General features: G+C 51.1%; 1 protein-coding gene across 2 annotated transcripts in view; it reads right to left on the reverse strand.

The window, feature by feature from the left end:
- The window catches only part of KSR1 (kinase suppressor of ras 1), a 161480-nt gene that overhangs the window by 67186 nt on the left and 74891 nt on the right, over nucleotides 1–19403 (reverse strand). For both annotated transcript variants that reach the window (XM_086355605.1, XM_086355604.1), the window contains exon 2: nucleotides 4916–5056. In XM_086355605.1, the coding sequence (XP_086211731.1) occupies nucleotides 4916–5056 (141 nt within the window). The remainder of the gene's footprint in view (nucleotides 1–4915; nucleotides 5057–19403) is intronic.

Below are 19403 nucleotides of genomic sequence, written 5' to 3' on the forward strand. Positions count from 1 at the left end.
ATTTGTATGTGAATAAAAACAATGTGGTGAGACTTCCCTGGTGGTCCAGTGGCTAAGACTCAGCTCTTCTAAAGCAAAGGGTCCAGGTTCAATCTAGATCCCGCATGCCACAACTAAATGAATAAATGTTTAAAGAGAACAACATGGTACCCTGGATTGGAACCTAGACCAGGAAGAGGACAACAATGGAAAAACTGGTGAAATCCAAATGGAATCTGGAGTGTAATTAGTAGTCATAAACCAATGCCATGTTCTGAGTTTTCACAAATGTACCCTGGTAATATATGATGTTAATGACAGGGGACGCTGGGTGAGGAGTGCAGACGGGAACCCTGCACGGACTCTGCAACTTTCCTGTAAATCTAAAACTATTCCAAAATAAAACATTCATTTAGGAAAATAAACAGTGGTTTCGCTGACATTCAGAAGTCAAAGGATTCTGTCTGAGTTCAACTGTGGAAAGGGGTGTGGCTTTCATGCCATTTGGAACTTTGGTTTCTGAAATGTGCGCCTGCCTACCTAGGTGGCACATCACTTTGTCAGCAAAGGTCCGAAGAGTCAAAGCTATGGCTTTTCCAGTAGTCATGTATGGATGTGAGAGATGGACCATAAAGAAGGCTGAGCATCAAAGAATTGATGCTTTCAAACTGCGGTGTTGGAGAAGACTCTTAAGTGGGACAGCAAGGAGATCAAACCAGTCAATCTCTAAGGAAATCAACCTTGAATATTCATTGGAAGGACTGATGCTGAAGCTACAATACTTTGGCCATCTGATGCGAAGAACTGATTCATTTGAAAAGACCCTGACGTTGGGAAAGATTGAAGGCAGGAGGAGAAGGGGGTGACAGAGGATGAGATGGTCGGATGGCATCATCGACTCAATGGGCGAGTTTGAGCAACCTCCGGGAGATGGCGAAGGGCAGGAAGGCCTGGCATGCTGTAGTCCATGGGGTTGCAAAGAGTCAGACACGACTGAGTGACTGAACAACAACCTATTCTAGAACCAATTCTGGCTGTAAGCACATAGGATGCATCAGGGCCTAGCAGAGTGGAGTGGGAGCCGGTCAGAGTCCACACAATTGGTGGGGTTAAGAAACATGGAGTGACAGCCATTAAAAAGAATGAAATAATGCCATTTGCAGCAACATAGACGGACCTAGAGAGTGTCATACTGGGTGAAGAAAGTCAGACAGACAAGGAGAAATATCAGAAATAATGTATGACATCCCCTGCATGTGAAATCTAAAATGAAATGACACAAATGAGCTTACAAAACAGAAAGAGACTCATAGACTTAGAAAACAAACTTATGGTTGCTGGGGAGAAGGGATAGTCAGGGAGTTTGGGATGGCCATGTACACACTGCTATATTTAAACTGGATAACCAACAAGGACCTACTGTATAGCCTGGGTGGGAGGGCGGTTTGGAGGAAGAATGGATACATGTATATGTTTGGCTGAATCCCTTCGCTTTTCACCTGAAACTATCACAACACTGAAAGTTGGCTATACTCCAGTACAAAATAAAAAATTCAAGAAAAAGAAATATGAGTGGCCTTTTGCCCATCAGGGAAGACTGCACGGAGGAGGTGACAATGGCTCTGACACTACAATGATGTCCAAGGGATAAGCCTAGGAAAGAGCACCCCAGGGAGCAAGGGAGTGGGTGCAAAAGTCAGACCAGAGGGAGTAAAGGGGAGGGTTAGTGAAATGAGGTCAGAGACAGGCAGAGGTCAAAGTGTGTGAGGCATCTGGTGTTTATTCGGAAAGAAATGGGAAGCCCTGGAAAATGACGTGGTCCAATTTACATTTCTTCATGCTGTGTGGAAAACGGAATGAAGCAGGTCAATGATAAAGTAGGGAGACAGTTCTGGGGCTGCTGCAGGAGCTTGGGCGAGAGGATGGGGGCCTGGACCATGGTGTAGGCAGGGAGGTGGAGGGGTGAGGGGACATGGAGGGAGGGGCATGCGTCTCCACTATATCTTGAAGTAAAACACCGAGCAACCGGAGACACTCCTGCCATCTCACCCCGATCCCAGCACCCACACACAGCTGCTTTCTGCTCAGACTCTGCCCCAGTGCCCTCCACCAGGGAGCATCCAGGCTCCCAAACACACCTGGCTCGTGGGCTCTCTAGCCTGCCTGAACCTGTGCACAAATGAGCTCTCCCCTCATTTACACCCAGCTCTGACTATTACAGTTGACTTTGTTTTTTGATTGCTTTTTAAAAATATTTATTCATTTGGCTGTACCAGGCCTTAGTTGCAGCACGTGGGGTCTTCTTTGGTTGCAGCATGTGGGATCTAGTTCCCCAACCCCGGATCAAACCCCGGGTCCCCTGCATTGGGAGCATGGAGTCTTAGCCACTGGACCACTAGGCAAGTCCTCACGCGTGACTGTGATTCAGACAACACTTAGCTCAGGATCCACGACACCTCTGGGCCCGGCTGGGAGACCCCTGTCCCGGCTGCCACCAGAGGGCTCCCTAGAGGCCAAAAAGCTCCTGCAGCCTGCCTCCAGGGTCCTAGCTTCTGCCCTGGGCATGGCTGGCTCCTCTCTCAAAGACGGACATGGGTGAGGCTGGGTCTCCAACATATTTCATATCTCTGCAGATCTGAGGGAAATCCCTCACGGAGCAAAGCCATCTGCCAAAGATGTCTTAAGCCCAAGAAAGGAAGTTAGAAGGCACAGTTTGGAGTCCAGCAGCCCCGGGTTTGACCCTCAAGTCTGCCCCTGTTAACAGCTTGGGGACCTTCATAGAGTAACTTGGCCACTCTGAAGCCGGTGGTCCTCATCATCAAGTAGGGATGACGCTGATGCGATGCTGGGCAAGTCACTGCCCACGTGGGGCCCCAGCACCTTCCAGGTAGGCTACAGACATGAGTCTGGTGGGCCATGAGTCCATGGGGTCACAAAGAGTCGGACACACTGAGCGACTAAGCGGCTGGTGGTACCCTGGTGGCTCAGACGGTAACGAATCCGCCTGCAGTGCAGGAGACCCGGGTTCAATAACTGGGTCAGGAAGATCCTTGGAGAAGGGAAAGGCTACCCACTCCAGTATTCTTGCCTGGAGAATTCTATGGACGGAGGAGCCTGGTTGGCTACAGTCCAAGGGGTCACAAAGAGTCCGACGTGACTGAGCGACTAACAACACACATATTATGTGCATGCGTGCCTGTGACTGTTAACAATACACCCAAGGCACCCCCATCTCACAAAGCAGTTTCCTTCAAACTTCTCATGAGCCAACTCTTTTCTGCCAGCTTCTTAAAAGTTGACCTAGGTCACAACTGTGAGGACCACTGGGGCCAGGGCCAGGGCTGGGAGCGTGTAAGGTGCTAGAAGAGCCCTGTGGGTAGCCCGCATTCACCCCATCTTCTCTCACCCATGACAGGAATTTCTTAAGTTCAAGTCACCTCCTGTCCAAGGACTCTCTCCTAGTGAAAATTCTTAAATATACAAGCAGCTTCATAAATAATATTAACCACCATGACATATACAATAGTCAACAACTGGAATTAACCTCTGCCTGGTAAACGACAGCACATATACTCAGACATTATAAAGCTCCTGAAAGAAAGTGGTCGGGAGGTGGTTACCAAGTGTGAAAATACAAGGAAAACATGCTGGTTAGCATGTCCAATGATAAGAGTAAAATATAAAATTGTTTATTCAGGATGGTTTAAATCAGTGTTGCCCTAGAGAAATATAATGCAAACCACATACTTAAATTTTAATTTTTGAATAGCCACACTTTAAAAAGTAAATATATATGAAATAAATTTAAATCATTTTATTTAGCTTCATATAACCAAAATAGCATCTCAACAGATTAAATATTAAGTTATTACTATTTTCTTTTTTTCTGGATCACGTCGTCAGAATTCAGCACATCTTTGAATTTGTCTTTGAAATCATAACACATCTCAGTGTGGACTTGCCACATTCCAAGAACATAATATTAGCTACCTTACTAGACAGCACAGGTCTAACCCATCTAGAGATTTTTTTTTTTTAAAGACTTAAGTATTAGGGTAAAAAAAAAGGCTGGAAGGAACTATCAAAATCTTAATGATCACAGATTTTTCTCTGAGTGGTGGTAATATGTATGTGATTGTTTCCCCCTTCTTCTTCTGTTTTCCAAAGTGTCTAAATAAAATGAATTCGTGTTACTTTTACAACAACAGTAAAGTCCATCTTTTCCATTTTAGAAGAGAAATGAGGGATTTAAAAGACCTGCCTGGGTGAACAACACCTGTCAAGCACTGATTTATTGATACCCCAGGAGAGCTGCCTCTGACCTCTGACCTTCTCCTTGCATACTGGTTGATTACTTTAGTGGGTAGGTAGGTAGGTAGGTTAGATGGATGGGAAAAGAGAACAAAGGAAGGAAAACAGTATTATTACTGGCCTTACAGGGGAAAACTAAACTCAGATCCTTGCTTCTAAATTCCAAAACTATCATTTATCAGCTGTATGATTTTAAACAAGCTATTTGACCTATCCACGCTTTAATTTGTTCAAGTATAAAATGGTGCTTTAATTTTCTCAAGTGTAAAACAGCAATCATGATAGTAACTCCTTCACAGGGCTTTTTGGGAATGCAGTGAGATTATTTATACAGAGTATTCAACACCGTGTCTGTTGCACAGTCAGTGTTTCCAGAAACGCTGGCTGCTGTCCTCATGATGAACCTATGAGCGGTGGGGTCAGGCTGTCTGGCTCATAGAGTGATGGCACCCAGGACGCATGCTAGAGCCACGTGTCCCTGGGTCCCTCCTGTGGCTGCCGTCCCCTGCCCCATGGGTCGTAGCCACTGTGGAGCCGGTCCTCGGGTTTGTGTGTGGTCCCTTTGCTCGACACCTCGCCCACCTCCCACCCGAAGACCCCAGTCCCCATGGCATAGTCCCCGTACCTGTACCACATCCGGCCTCACGTTGAAGGTGTACAGCCAGTCGCTGAAGCGAGGGTAGCTGTCGAGCTCCGAGGTCCTCTCGCCCGGAGCCACGCTCAGCTTGCAGTGCCACTGCTTGCAGATGTACCGGAGCAGCTTCGCCTGCGGGGAGCCCAGGACAGAAAAGCGGGTTCACTCGGGGCACGTGGACGTGATTCGGGGAGCTCTGGCAAACACGAGCCGTGAGATAAGGACGGGGGCCTGCCGGGTGGCCCCTCTGCTGCCATTCAAGCAGGGTGAAGCAGGAAACCGAGGCAGCAGGAGAAGAGGAGTAGGGTCTGGGAGAGCCAGCAGGGAAGCCTAGAGAACCAACCCCCACCCTCTGTCCCACCCAAGGCCGGCGGCCACACCACCCTCCCCACCTCCCACCAAGGACCACGCTCTTCAGAAAGTAATGGGCAAGACTGGGCAGAACAGAGAACGGGAAGAAGAAGGGCTTCCTGCTTGGGAGGAGGGGAGGGGTAGGGGCAGTCAGCGATGGATGATGTGAAAAACGCAGGGGCCTGGGGAGGATGAGTAACCTTCCACTTAAGAGACTTCCAGCCAAGAATCAGATTACCCGGGCTAGGACCCGAGGGCTCAGACACACCCGAGCCCTGTGACCTCCGACAAGCTACAGAACGCCCAGCCCCCAGGAAAGTCTCAGTTTCCTGCTCCAGAAAATGGGGGGTAAGAATAGAACCTCCCTCTCAGGGAGGCTAAGAAGAAACGAAGCCCTCAGCATGAGTGCCCAGCCCACGGCACGCACATCCTGAGGGCCGGCCAGGCCGGTGGGCTGTGGCTCTATTGGCCAAGGTCCCTGACTGGGGTCCACCAAGAGGCTTTCAAGACCCGCTCCCTGAAATGCATGCAAATTTCAGACACATGAATCTATGCGTTTTCCGGGCAAAGCCCATCCACGGGTTTCAAAAGAGTCTCAAAAGGCTAAAGCTGCAAATAAGAGTAAATACTAGTATTCTGTTTGACAAATGCTGGGCCCGACAGCCTCACACCGTGCTGAGGAATGTGGAGGGGCAAGACCTTCAGGGCAGAGTGCAGCTGGGACTGATTAAGAAGAGGGAGTGGACTCAAACAGAGGGAAATGAGCGACAACCCAAAGAGGGAAGGTCCCACTGAGACTCAGCGACCCGGGGACCCCATGAGAGCTGCCGAGATGGCAACTCGGGAGCTTCCCCTCAAGACAAGCACCACCTTCAAAGTCTTGCATGAATGAACCCTGCCCTCGGGAGCCACTTCCCAGTACCTACTGCCCCCCCACCACCCCCGAGAGTTTTTGCTATTGCTAATTCATTCCTTGTTCTTTTATCTGTAAATATCTCAGTGTGTCCAACTCTTTGGGACCCTATAGACCCTAGCCCGCCAGTCTCCTCTGTCCAAGGGATTCTCCAGATACTGGAGTGGGTGGCTGTGCCCTCCTCCAGGGGATCTTCCCAACCCAGAGATCGTCTCTTGTGTCTCCTGCATTGGCAGGCGGGTTCTTCATCACTAGCACCACCTGGGGAGCCCTTCTCCAAGTGTGACGAGAGGCCACTCCGAGTTCAGGACCTCAGCTTTCTTTTCCAGCCTCATCTCCATTCCACCCTACCCCTGACCCACCCAGTCCTCCAGGTGAGCACTCACCTAGGAGCTGGTCCTCAAATATTAATACTTTCTGTACGTCTGTACTCCTGGGCCTCTGGCTCAAATGTCTGTAGCAGCTGGACGTCCTTCTCTCTTCCAGCCACAGTGTCCTTGGTCTGGTCAAGACCCCCTAGGCTAATTAGAATCCTCCCCGTTCTCCCCTTCCTAGTGCCCTGTCCACACCTCTCTGGGAGCCGCTATTACAGAGGGCCTCATGTTCAAGCTTCTAACCGGGTCCCCCCCTCCAGATGTGAGCTCCCGGGGCAGTGAACACAGCACAGATTTTGGAGTTGAACAGAATCTGGATTCAATACTGGAACTCCAACTGAAAATCTTAATTTATCCACTTAAAAAAAGAACTGTAATATATAGTAGAACTACATGTAACTTTGTTTTGTATTTTGCAATGTCTTGTAACATAAATGTGTTATCAGACTTTGATAATTTAATGTGTTATGTAAATGTGTTATCATACTTTCATAATTTTAAAAAAAGAAAAAAAAAAGAATCTGATTCAGATCTAGTTTCTGTCATTTAACTGTGTGACCTTAGCAAAGTTCATTAATTGTCCTGAGTCTTGGTTCTCTCATCTGTACAAGAGCAAGGATGATTCCAGCTCACAGTCAGGTGGGAGGATTGAACTATAGTATGGAAACTTCCCCCCAAAACTAGGTTGTAAAGTGAAGTCTCTAAGTCGTGTCCGACTCTTCTCGACCCCATGGACTGTAACCTATCAGGCTACTCTAACCATGGGATTTTCCAGGCAAGAATGCTGGAGTGGGTTGCTTAGTCCCCCATTATTATACACCAGGGCAGGAACTATGCCCACCGCGTTGGACTGTCCCCTCAAGCCTATTATTGCACCTGGCACATAATGTGTGCTCAAAGATGCCTGAGAAAGGAAGGAGAGAAGGAAATACAAGGGCCTCATCCCCACATTAAACGGTTTCCCACAGCCTGCCCTCCACTCCAAACTGCTCTCAAACCACAGCGTCAAATTGCTGACCAGAGATAGGGCAATAAATCAATTAACTGTGCAAAGTCAAAACCATTCTCTTCCGCATGAAGCAACAAGGTCGGGCTGCTGACATTGACATCGACATCAGCAGCAAAGAGGTCTATCCGTCCCCAGCAGGAGTGTTTCAAGGGCCACACCCCTGGGAGCCGATGAATAACCTGTTCATTGTGCTAAGACTTTGGCCAACACAGGGCAACATCAAGATCAGCCAACCTGGCCTTGGCAATGAGCCAGGATCTGGGGGCTTCTCTAGTTCAGCCCCATCACCAAGTCCAGCCCTTTTCAGCCTCCAGGCCCTCAGCCCTTGTCCTCTATCAGATCACACATTTAATATTTGGCTTGTCTTCTTCCTTCTTTAGGTGGGAAAATCCCTGAGGCCAGGTGCCTAGTCTATGTTCTTGATCACCTGATCACCACTGTGTCCCCAGGAGCCAGCATAGCACCTGGCGCATGGTCTGCTATGGTAAAACCTTTGTTGAATGAATGAACAACTGAACACATATTACATTCTGTAGCCCTGACAGGCACTCATGTTTATTAAAATGAGAGTTGAAAACAAACGTCAGTTGGACAAGTGATGGCTCAGGAAAGTCTCAAAAATCAGAGTGGGTTCCCCTGAAGCGGAGTGAAAGGTTTCTTTTTTTAAAGGCTGCTAGAGGTCCTCACTGGTCTTCCCAGGTGGCTCAGATGGTAAAGAATCTGCCTGCAATGTGGGAGGCGCAGGTTTGATCCCTGGGTGGGGAAGATCCCCTGGAGAAGGGAATGGTAACCCACTCCAGTATTCTTGCCTGGAGAATCCCATGGACAGAGGAGCCTGGCGGGCTACAGTCCATGGGGTTGCAAAGAGTCGGACACAACTGAGCAATTAACACTTTCATTTTTTTTCAGAGTTCCTGTCAAAAGGCAGCCAGAGTGACTAGTGGGTAGGACCCAGCAGAACTTAAAGGAATTCCTCACTGTACCCAGGTGACAATCCATAGCCCTGGCTGGCCGTGAAGACCAGGAAGGAGAATGAGTCATGGGCAAGGGGGGGTTGGTGTCCTGAAGCTTGGAAAGAAGAAACGACACCTGCAGATTTGTGTTCTACTGGAGGAGGTGTCCGGCGTGCTGCGCACAGTGCCTACCCAAGCAAAATAAGACTGCTCTCACTTTTTGGAAAGTTGGCCACAGTTGTAGAACCACCCAGGGGTTACTTTCCCAGACAAACCACAGCGGGCTGGCCAGCCCAGCCCTAGGGGCCTCCACCAGGGCCTTTCATGGGTAGCGTCATTTTCTCTTAACCACAAAACCGCCAGATAGAAATTCCAGAAGGGAAGAACACCTGGGGTTTCAGCAATGGGACCCAGCGGCGAGAGGGAAAGAGTCATCAGCACCATGGCCACAGGGGCGGACTGAGGCTGGAACGAAAGTCTCCGTCCACCTCTGATACTCTTTCACGTCATGAGCGTGCATCCTGCGCCTGCCCTGAGGCTCAGTCAGACTTAAAGAAGGAGCAGAAGAGCATCAAGTCAGCCGACAAACAGCCGCTGGTATCACCAAGACATGACGCATGGCAAGTGTTCACCAAGTGTCCGAGGCTCAAAGATCTGGGCTCCGGTTCCAGTTCTGACATGTAAGATCAAGGCTCTTGGGGAAATCTCCCTTAGCTCAGCTTCAATCTTACCATAAAACGGTATTGTTTTAGAGAAGCTGGAGTCAAAATAACTATATGTGAAAGAGCTTGGAACAACACCACCAACAAAAACACAAGCCCCAGAAGGTTTCCACAGGTTACACCAAACACACCCAAGACGCAGTGTAGCTCCGAGGAAGAACTCTGGCTCTCGGGACACAGAGACCTGGCCTCCAAGCCCCTCCCCATCACCCTCCCCCAGCAGTGAACACAGATGTAACCTGTCAGCCTCAGCTCCCCACCTGTAAAATGGGGCTGATTTCCCAAAGGGCTACTGTGACGATTTACATGAGAAAATCCGGATGTAAAACGTTCGGCAAAGTGCCAGGCCCTCCCAGAGTCCCAGGACGTGCCATCTCAAGCAGGGCAGGCGGGCCAGTCTATAAGGACAGAGGTGACAGGCATAAATGGGCAACGAATCCCAGCACAGGCGGAGAGGGACACCAGACTCCCATGTACAACAGTGAGCTCTCTCAATTATGCAGATCACCTCAATCCTCAATCAGCAACCCTGGTAGTAATCATAATCGTATCTATTTTTTCTCCATATATGCAGCTTGTAAAAATCCTGGTTCCCCTCCAAGGATCAAACCCACACCCCCTCCATTGGCAGCTTGGAGTCTCAACCACTGGACCGCCAGGCAAGTCTCTCTCTTCTATTTACTTAGTACATTATCCTCTTCTCTCCCTGGGTTCTCAATGAAAATTCCAGGAGGTAAGCATGGTGTCCCAACACTCACACAACCCCAAAGTCCCTAAGCATAGCATTTTCCCACAGAATAGCTCTGTACAACCAAAAAGGTCACAACCCATTCAGACTCTTGATGGGAGACAAGAAGAGCGATGTCAAGATGTGGGTGCTGGGCAGCCTACCTGGCTCAATCAGATCCAGTCATGTCCAGACTGTCCCAGGCAGTGAGTCCGCTGAATAAAAGCCACAGACTGCCCTACATTCTCCACACTCTCCAGCCACGATGGGCCACCGCCTCTGGTCCTCTGTGTAAGAACCTACCCTCTGGGCTACACCTGACCCCTGCTCTGAAATCATTAAAACCAACTACCACCCTGCCCGATGCCAGGGGACTGCCCCTTTCAAGGAGACCCTACCATGCTTTGCAGAGTGAAGCAAGGCCCCTGCAGGCCCCTGCACACCTCCACCCCTTCCCCCGGCTCACTCAGCCCTCCCGCCAGCAGGGACAGTTCACGGACCAGCCTCCAGCTCACCCACACCTATGGGACCCTGACTCCTTCCTCCTAGGTGGGCTGCACGAAATAGTCTTAAGAGGACGTCCATGGCAGTCTTTGCTAGTGCCATATTCCTGTGCTTTCATGCATGCTAAGTCGCTTCAGTCATGTCCGACTCTGCGACGCCCATGGATCTCAGCCCTCCAGATTCCTCTGTCCATGGGATTCTCCAAGCAAGAATACTCGAGTAGGTTGCCAAGCCCTCCTCCAGAGGATCTTCCCGACCCAGGAATCGAACCCGTGTCTCTTATGTCTCCTGCAACTGGCAGGAGGGTTCTTTACCACTAGTGCCAGCTGGGAAGCCCAGGTCCCTGTCTAACCCATCCCAAACTTTAGGAAGTCGCCAAAGCTCTCAGGACTTACTCCAGCCTTCCCTGGACAGTCCCTGAAGCTGCAGCTCCTTCCTGGGCACCAGCCAGGTCTGCCAGGGCCTGGGGCGGCTCCTCTTACTTCTCCCATCTCCTCCCCGAAACTGGAGTGCGCTTCTGGGGACCCCCGGCTAACTCCGCCAGCTAAGCAGTCTGGTCTGGCTGCCATGGCCAACATGTTGCGAAATTATTTCTGAGATAGTAAGGAAGGCTCTGGAGGTCATGACTCAGCTGACGGCTCCCCTGTGGGTGTGACCAGGAGCTTGGCTCCAAGAGTGCCTCAGCCCTGGCACTGCTGAGTCCCACGGATCTCTCAAGGGTACCCGGGGGGCTGCCGTGAGCAGGCAAGGGGCAGAGCCAGCATGCCAGGGAAAGTGGGGATGAGCAGAGGAGAAAGTGACCTCAGTTCCCAAACTGGGCATTTCGCAACCAGCCATCCTTCGCTCCCTCCACCCCACGCACCCGTGCTCTCCCTCCAGGAGAAGCTGCCAGACACGTGCATTTGTTACAGAGACACTCTCCCCGCCTCCCGCCAGCAACCCTGCCCTGACGTCAAACTCGGAGTCGGGGAACTTCAAACACAAACAAACAAATCTGCCCCAGACCACAAGTGGAGCCGTTCCCAAGGAGGCCAGGGGTGAGAAGGCCACAGCTGGAAACTCAGGGCCTCCCGCCCTCTTCCTTGGCTCCAGTGGGGCTGCGAACTCTGGGGCCTGACAACCAGCGGCAAATGGGAGCTTCAAACCCACCCCCACCTCCCCGACCAAGACAAAATAGGATCTGTCTTTGGTTTTGCTGATGGCTGAGAGTACCAGGGGCCATTATAGCAGGAGACCCTGCCCAGAGGCAATGATGACTTTGTTAAGTTCCTCTGCGCAATTAGCATCCCCATTAGATAGCATCGCCCATTCTAATTGCTCTGGTGCTGGGGGTGTTAAGTAGGCAGGAAAGGAGGGACCAATTAGGCTCAGAAGTATCCAAGAGGCTTCTGGGGAAAGAGGGAGCTTGAGCCAGGCTAGGGTGGACAGCCAAGGAGCCTCGTTTTCTCGGCAACACCTGCCATTCCACTGAGGTCCTGAGACTCAGAAGGAAAGGTTTCCAAGAGAAAGGCATTCCCTTGACCTACATATCCTAAGACAGCTGCTACCTGAGAGGCCAAGGGTGGGCCAAGTGAATGTGCTCTAGAAAGCAACGCTGGCCTTAAAAAGCCAGTGCGTGAGCAGTCTTGGGGCTGCCGTGGCAGGTTTGCTTCCCACGTCAATTCAACACTACAAGCGCCCAATACCCCCATGGGCTTTTCAGAACCAGCAGTCCTCAGGGGCTGCGGGAACATACTGGACTAAATCATGAGAAAGCCAAACACCTGCTTCAACCCCTAACTGCCCTGGGCCTGAACTGACGACACGAGAGAAGGAAGAAGAACCTCTATACATCACCCATCCGTTCAACAAATCATCGGGAAAGTTGGTCCGGGCTCCCGGCACCGAGAGGCACTGTGACATGGCCATAAGCAGCCTGGTGCATAAGCTTGAAGAACTGATGTGTAAGATGCGTCATCAACTAGTGACAGATGTGTCCACAGACAGATCTGACCGGACGGGGGAAGACAAAGAAAGGGGAGAAGGTATGTCCACCGTCGGAGCATCCCTGATGGCCCCAACACTCAGCGCGTCTGCTGAGCAGCCGTCAGGAGACACAGGGGTTGAGGCACCCACAAACCAGACCCCTTAATCGACACAGCCTGTGTCTCAACTCAAACATACTCCACATGCCTGTCTGAAGTTCACCAGCCCACAGAGCACGGCTTAGCTCTCAAGCCCTGGATGACAAGAGGAAATCCCAGAGAGTTCCTGCCACTGCACACCAGAAGGGACCCAGATGTGAATTATCAAGCAGAGACCTGGAAAAAAGGCAGAGGCTGCACCTAACGGCAAAGATGGGTTCTTGCCAGTGGGCCCACTTCAAACCCTGATCTGAAAGCGCCTGCAATGTGTATACTGGGGAGGCAGGTCTTTCTTTCCAGAAACACAACTGTTTGCCTAGCAACTGAGACCGTCACAGAAAAGGATAAAGAACCGTGCAGGGGTGAGCGGCCAGGGCAGGAGAGCTCCTCGAATACCCGGGGCTGACAAATGTGATAGCCATCTCCCCTGGCATGATGGGTGCCATGTTAGGTGCTGCTCACTACCCATCTGATAGCCATGCCTGACCTCTTCTGCACTCACAGGCCGATTTTGTTTAGGGCAGCACCATGCCAGGTGATGAACTGATCCGAGTCAGCGGTTCTCAACCCTGACTTTACATCCACATAATCGACCTAGGATGGGATCCAGCGTGGCTCTTTCGTGATCGGGCCCCACCTCCAGCTCCCTTTGAAATTAACTATGTATGACAGGTCTGGGCAATGAGATATGAGGGCGTGTCCGCTGGAAATGCCGGGAAAGTGTTTCCCTCACAAGTGGGGCAGTCTCTGGGGCTTCCCACAGCCCTGCTTTGGAGATTAGAATAGCCAAGAGTTGTCCAAAGACACCTCTGTCCAGCTGCTAAACACATGAGCCACCTAACTCCAAACTTCTCATTGCAGGAGAAACATCAGAGTCTGTTTGTGGAACTCACATTTTCTGTTACTTGCGGTCGAAAGCAGTCTTTACTGCTAACATTTATTAAGCTTGCACTATCTCAAGTTCAGTTCAGTCGCTCAGTTGTGTCCAACTCTTTGCGACCCCATGAATTACAGCACGCCAGGCCTCCCTGTCCATCACCAACTCCCGGAGTTCACTCAAACTCACGTCCATCGAGCCGGTGATGCCATCCAGCCATCTCATCCTCTGTTGTCCCCTTCTCCTCCTGCCTCCAATCCCTCCCAGCACTATCTCAAGCCTCCTTCTAAAATCTTGTAAGTCTTCCTGTTTGCTTCTGGAAAACCTACAGAAGGAAAAAAAAGGTATCTCTCCGTTCTTCTTGGGGCCCCGTGCAATTCACAAGCACTCCTCCAAACGTCTTCGCAAATTTCAAAGAGCAGCTACATTTTTATTAAGCCCAAGTTAGCCACTTTTTTTTCTTTTTTGGTTTGTACTTTTTATTTTCTTACCATGACCACTCTGAGGGAGGGACCACGTGGAGAGACTCTGAGCCCATACAGAGAGGGAGGGTGGGGCCCTCCAGATGGGGACAGCTGATGCCACATGGAGTATGCCACCTGGGTCCTGCCACAGAGGTCTGTGGGATCCCAGGGGGACTGGGTCTGTGGGGTGGGGGGGCTGAAATCCTAGAAAGACATCAAAGAGGAGATAATCCCCGAAATGGATTCAATAGGTTGGGGTGGGGTGTGGAGTGTGACACACGGACAGAAGGTAAGGGGCAGGGACGACACCCAGGTGGGGGGCAGAGCGGAGGCAAGGCCAGTCACAAGAAAACCTTTATGGGGAAAAAAAGAAAGGGATATATTTACATGGCAAGTAGCCAGAGACTAGAGGGGATGGGGAAGACGGGAGAGCAAAGTCAGCCAGGGGGCAGACCCCTCATGCAGACCCCAGAAGGTTCTGGAAGGTCCAGGAAGGCCACACTAAGGCATCTGCACTCAATCTTGCAGGCGTGGGGAGGAATACAAAGGCAGAAACGTGGTCAGATCTGCATTTTTGAATGATCATTCTGGAAACCATGTGGAGGACAGATTGAAGTGGGTGTGGAGAAACCAGAAACAGGGAAGCCAATTAAGCAGCCAAGGCAATTCAGCAAATGAGAACAAAAGGTAATTTAGTCAGTGGCTGTGTGGGTGAAAAGGAAGGAGCAGATTCTAGAGATGTTTTATTAGCATTTTTACTCTAAGACAAGACTTCCCTGCTTGCTCCTCCAGAGAATTTCTGGCATACCAGCACCCTGGAATGCAGGAAGCCCGTGAGCTGAATTTCTCCAACAAATGAGTCAACACGTGTTTGACTTCTTGGAGCTCGGTGCTTCAGTGGGGAGGGGGCCGGCTACCCACCAGAAGCCTTCAGGCCCCAAGGTCTAACTTGGCCCAGGCACCTCAGCCCAGGTGGCTCCCCACTTGAGGTCTGCCCCCTTCTCCACCTCCCAGGCAGAGGGGTGCCCTGCACCCACCAAAAGTAAAAGTCATTCCCCAGAATCCCCATCTTCAGCTCCTCCTGAAACCCCCAGAGGAGATCAGACAGAAAGAGGCTGGAGAGACGCAGAAACTGCCAGAGCGGCCAGCTCCAGGAGGAGCATTGCCAGCCTGCCCCCTCCAGGCCACACGCAGAGCACTGCATCCCCTTCAAGGAGAGCTGCCCAGGTGTTCCTGCAAGAGAAAGAGGGAGCTCTCCCCATCTTCAATGGAAAGATCATGGGGATCAGAGCCAGAGAGATACTCAAGTTCAAATCTCACCCCCACCTCCTACCAGCTCAAGGACTGCAGGCCATGGACCATGTCCCTGAGCCATCATTTCCTCTGTTGTAAATGAGGGGAAAGATCGGCCTCCAAAGATCACCATGGAGACAGAACGATAAGACGTATCCAGCAGCTGGAATGCCCATATGCAGCCAGTATGCCCGCAGGCACCTGCATATATCTAATCCCATCTCCCATCTCTGTGGCCTTAGTCATGGGTAAGGCTGTGGCTTTGATGACTAGCAGGGAGCCCAGGACAGGGGGTGGGGGGAGATCCCAAAAGGTGAGTGTCCAAATGGCCGGGGTGGATTACTGATCTGCTGAGATATCTGCAGGCTCCCATGGAACAAGGCAGAGATCTGATTGTAGAAACAGTTCTGAGCACAAGGTGGGGGGTGGGGTGGGGTCAGCATTACCCCCACTTTTACAATCCATTCTCTACCATCAAGGTCTAAGCAACACCTCTGACACTGAACCACCACCTTGAGCTCCAGGTGAGACCAGGATGCCCCACTAGTGATGTGACTGTCCGTTCTAGCTTGAAGCGCACCCAAGAGATGACATTGGATCGTGTGCAGATCAGGCATCTTGGGCAGATGCCTCACACGCGTCACAGTTTACAGCCCTCATCCTAACCTACCCTCCCCACGGGCCCATGAGGACCATCCTCATCCCCAAGGCTCAGAGGCTAAGTGACATCCCTCAGATCACACGGCCTTTACTGCATTGAGGCAGCAACTCCACACCCATGCTTTTAGATATATATATGTGTGTGTGTGTGTGTGTATTTTACATATATATGTGTGTTTTATTTATGTATTTATGTATTTTTATTTATATATGTATATATACAAATATATATGTTTTATATATATATATATATATATATATGTATTTTATATACATAAATATATGTGTTTGGAGAAGGGAATGGCAACCCACTCCAGTATTCCTGCCTGGAGAATCCCATGGACAGAGGAGCCTGGCAGGCTACATATAGTTCATGGGGTCACAAAGAGTCAGACACGACTGAGGGACTAACATATATATATATATTATTTTAGACGTATTCCCAGAGAATGACCTATCGGTAGGAATCAGGGTTTTTTCCTGTTTTCTTTGGCCACCCTGCGGCATGGAGGATCTTAATTCCCTGACCAAGAATCAAACCTGTGCTCCCTGCAATGAAAGCTTGGAGTCTTAACCACTGAACCACCAGGGAAGTCCCCACCGCCACGATCTTCAGTCCAGTTGTCAGTGCTTTCACCCCTCCCCCAAGCCCCCAGAGTAGACAAAATGGTTTTAATAGACTAAAAACGAGCACGCAGCTGAAACAGTGGGACTCCCTGGGGCCACTCCCGGCTGGGACCCCTCAGACATCTCTCAGGAAAGGAAGACCGGGGGTGCTTGGCAAGTGTATCCACACCTCTTTTCACCAGGGATCTGCCAAGGCCATTCGACTACCCACAGCCTTCTCTGTTATAAAATCTTCCCAGCTCTCTTCTTAAGAGACCGTTTTATCTGGGCAGAGCAAGATAAGGACATACAGGGCTTAGGTAACACAAGAAAGAAATCGGACCTGGAACCCAGGAACGGAATTGCAGTGGGGTTGAGGTGACATCAGCTCTGGGACCACCCTCTCCAGCGCACAAAGGCTCAAAGATACAGGGTGTCTGTCCCTAAGCCCTGTGCACGTCCCTCAGCTGTAACGGGGCTGACATCACCAACACTATGGAGAGTGAGAAAGGGCTCAGACAGCAGAATGTCACTACTGAGCCATCCCAGGAATGCCAGCCCAGCTCTCCCTAGAGGGATGGTCAGACCTGGGTTCACATCCCAGCTCTACTGCTGGACAGTTGCCTGAGTCCAGTTATTCAGCCGTTCTATGCCTTAGTTTCCTCATCTGTAAAATGGAGGAATAACAGGACCACCTTCATGGCAGGAGATGTACGATGCCCGGCACTAGGCTTCAGTATCAGTAGCGCAAGTGCTCAGTCGTGTCCGACTCTTTGCGACTCTGTGGACTGTAGCCAGGTTCCTCTGTCCATGGAATTTTCCAGGCAAGAATACTGGAGTGAGTTGCCATTTCCTCCTCCACGGGATCTTCCCGACCCAGGGAGCGAACCCTCATCTCTTGCGTCTCCTGCACTGGCAGGCAGGTTCTTTACCACTAGTGCCACCCGGGAAGCCCAGCACTAGGCCTGGTAGATGGTTAATACTCACAGCCAGACATCTTTATCAAGAAAATGCTCTCTTTGAAAATAGTTAAATTTAGTTAAAATTCTGACTTGTTGATTCCCTTAAGATTCTTGAGCATGTTCCTGAGCGAGTCCATACACATGGCAAATTGCAAGCTATTTTCATGTGTCCCCCTAAAAGGGGCAAATGCAGACAGGGCCAGGAGAGGCTGGAACACACTCACCCCAGAGCCTTCCTGACCCTACTAATACTGACAGGTCAAGAGCAGGCAACACAAGCAGACCTGTTCTGACAGGTGCCCCAGTGAGTTGACCGAGCAGCAGAGTGAGACAAACCAGGACAGCTATTAAGATGCAGGCAACCTGAGGTGGCAAGCCCAGGAGGGCCTGGGAGGGGTGGGCACAGTGGCCACCAGGCCTGGCACACAGGCTGTCACAGGAGCTGTCCTCCAGGCCCGGGCAGAGGTGACACAGCTCTCACACACACACACACACCTGCCATCCTAGACAAGCTATGGCTGAACAAAGAGGGACCCCATTTCAAAATAAACAGAGCAGGTGGGCTGCCAACTGCCCAGGAAATCAACTAACCGCAACTTGTTGAAGAAACTAGATAATAATAGCGAACACTGACAAGGGGTCCATCATGTGCCAAGCATTGGTTTAATTGGTATATATGGCTTCCCTGGTGGCTCAGACGGTAAAGAATCCGCCTGCAACGCAACAGACCCAAGTTCAGTCCCTGGGTCGGGAAGATCCCCTGGAGGAGGAAATGGCAACCCACTCCAGTATTCTTGCCCGGGAAATCCCATGGCCAGAGGAGGCTGGCGGGCTACGGTCCATGGGGCTGCAGAGCCGGACAGGACTGAGCCCACAACGCAAATGAAGCACAAAGAGCGGTCTCAAGTCACACAAGAAGGAAGTGGCAGAGCAGGGACTTGAACCCAGGTCCTTTAACTGCTGAGTCCATGATCTGCCCCTGGGCTCTGCTACCTCCAGGAGTGCCTGAGCTGTTTGAGGCCCCTACCAGAGTCAGGCCAGTGCTGGCCACCATGGTAGGAGGATTCTCATTTATACAAGGACCCACCGAGCTGGTCATGCCAACAGCCGACTTAAACCTGGTGGGGGGGTGGGGGTGGAGCTGATGCCCCATGCTGGGTTTGACCTTATAGAACACCCCAGCCCAAACCTACAGTTCAGACAAGGACCTTCCCACCATGCAGACAGACACATCAGCGACACACTGCGTACAAACCCAGGCGAGGCTCTGCTGCCTGGCCAGCAGGCCTGGGGAACCTGTGGAACCCAGGAGAGAACCCACGAGTCTCCACCCGCTTCCTCGGCACAGCTCCCTCCTCTGGGGCCTGGCCAGCCATCTCCTACTCCCTCCTAGCTGTCCATAGAAAGAACCAGACCAAAAGCCTACTGCTGGGTCCCCGATGGCAGGAGCTCTGCATATCTGGCCTTCTGATGTAACTGCTCGAGGTGGAGAGATACACACAGGCTCTTGGATAAGGACCGGTTTCACTCACACACAGAACTCGGGGGCAAGTGGTGAGCTCTGAGGGCCGGGGTGTACCGGCGGCCCACACCACAGGGCAGGACGGCACAGGTCTCACACTCTGAGGAGGCGAGTTCTCCCATGGCCCATTTCCAGGTGACCCAGATACTCTAATTCCCCATCCAGGTGGAGGAGGGCTCACCTGCACAGAGCACAACCTGGAAAAATCCTAGAGGGCTCTGGACCTCCTGCCCAGCAGTCTTTTCAGCCAGCCCCCACCGAGGACCGAGGCGGGGGTCGGCAGGGGGCTCAATTGGCAAAACCCGACCCTTCTTGAGATTTCTCGCATCCTTTTAAGTCACAAAAATCCAAGAATTTTCTACAATGAGAAGAACCTTCAAGATGGCCTCACTCGTGGGGACTTCCCTGGTGGTCCTGTG

This window comes from Bos grunniens, chromosome 19 (genome assembly GCF_055505025.1).
Source record: "Bos grunniens cultivar Pamir isolate PY7600 chromosome 19, Bosgru_T2T1.0, whole genome shotgun sequence".
Lineage (NCBI taxonomy): Eukaryota > Metazoa > Chordata > Mammalia > Artiodactyla > Bovidae > Bos > Bos grunniens.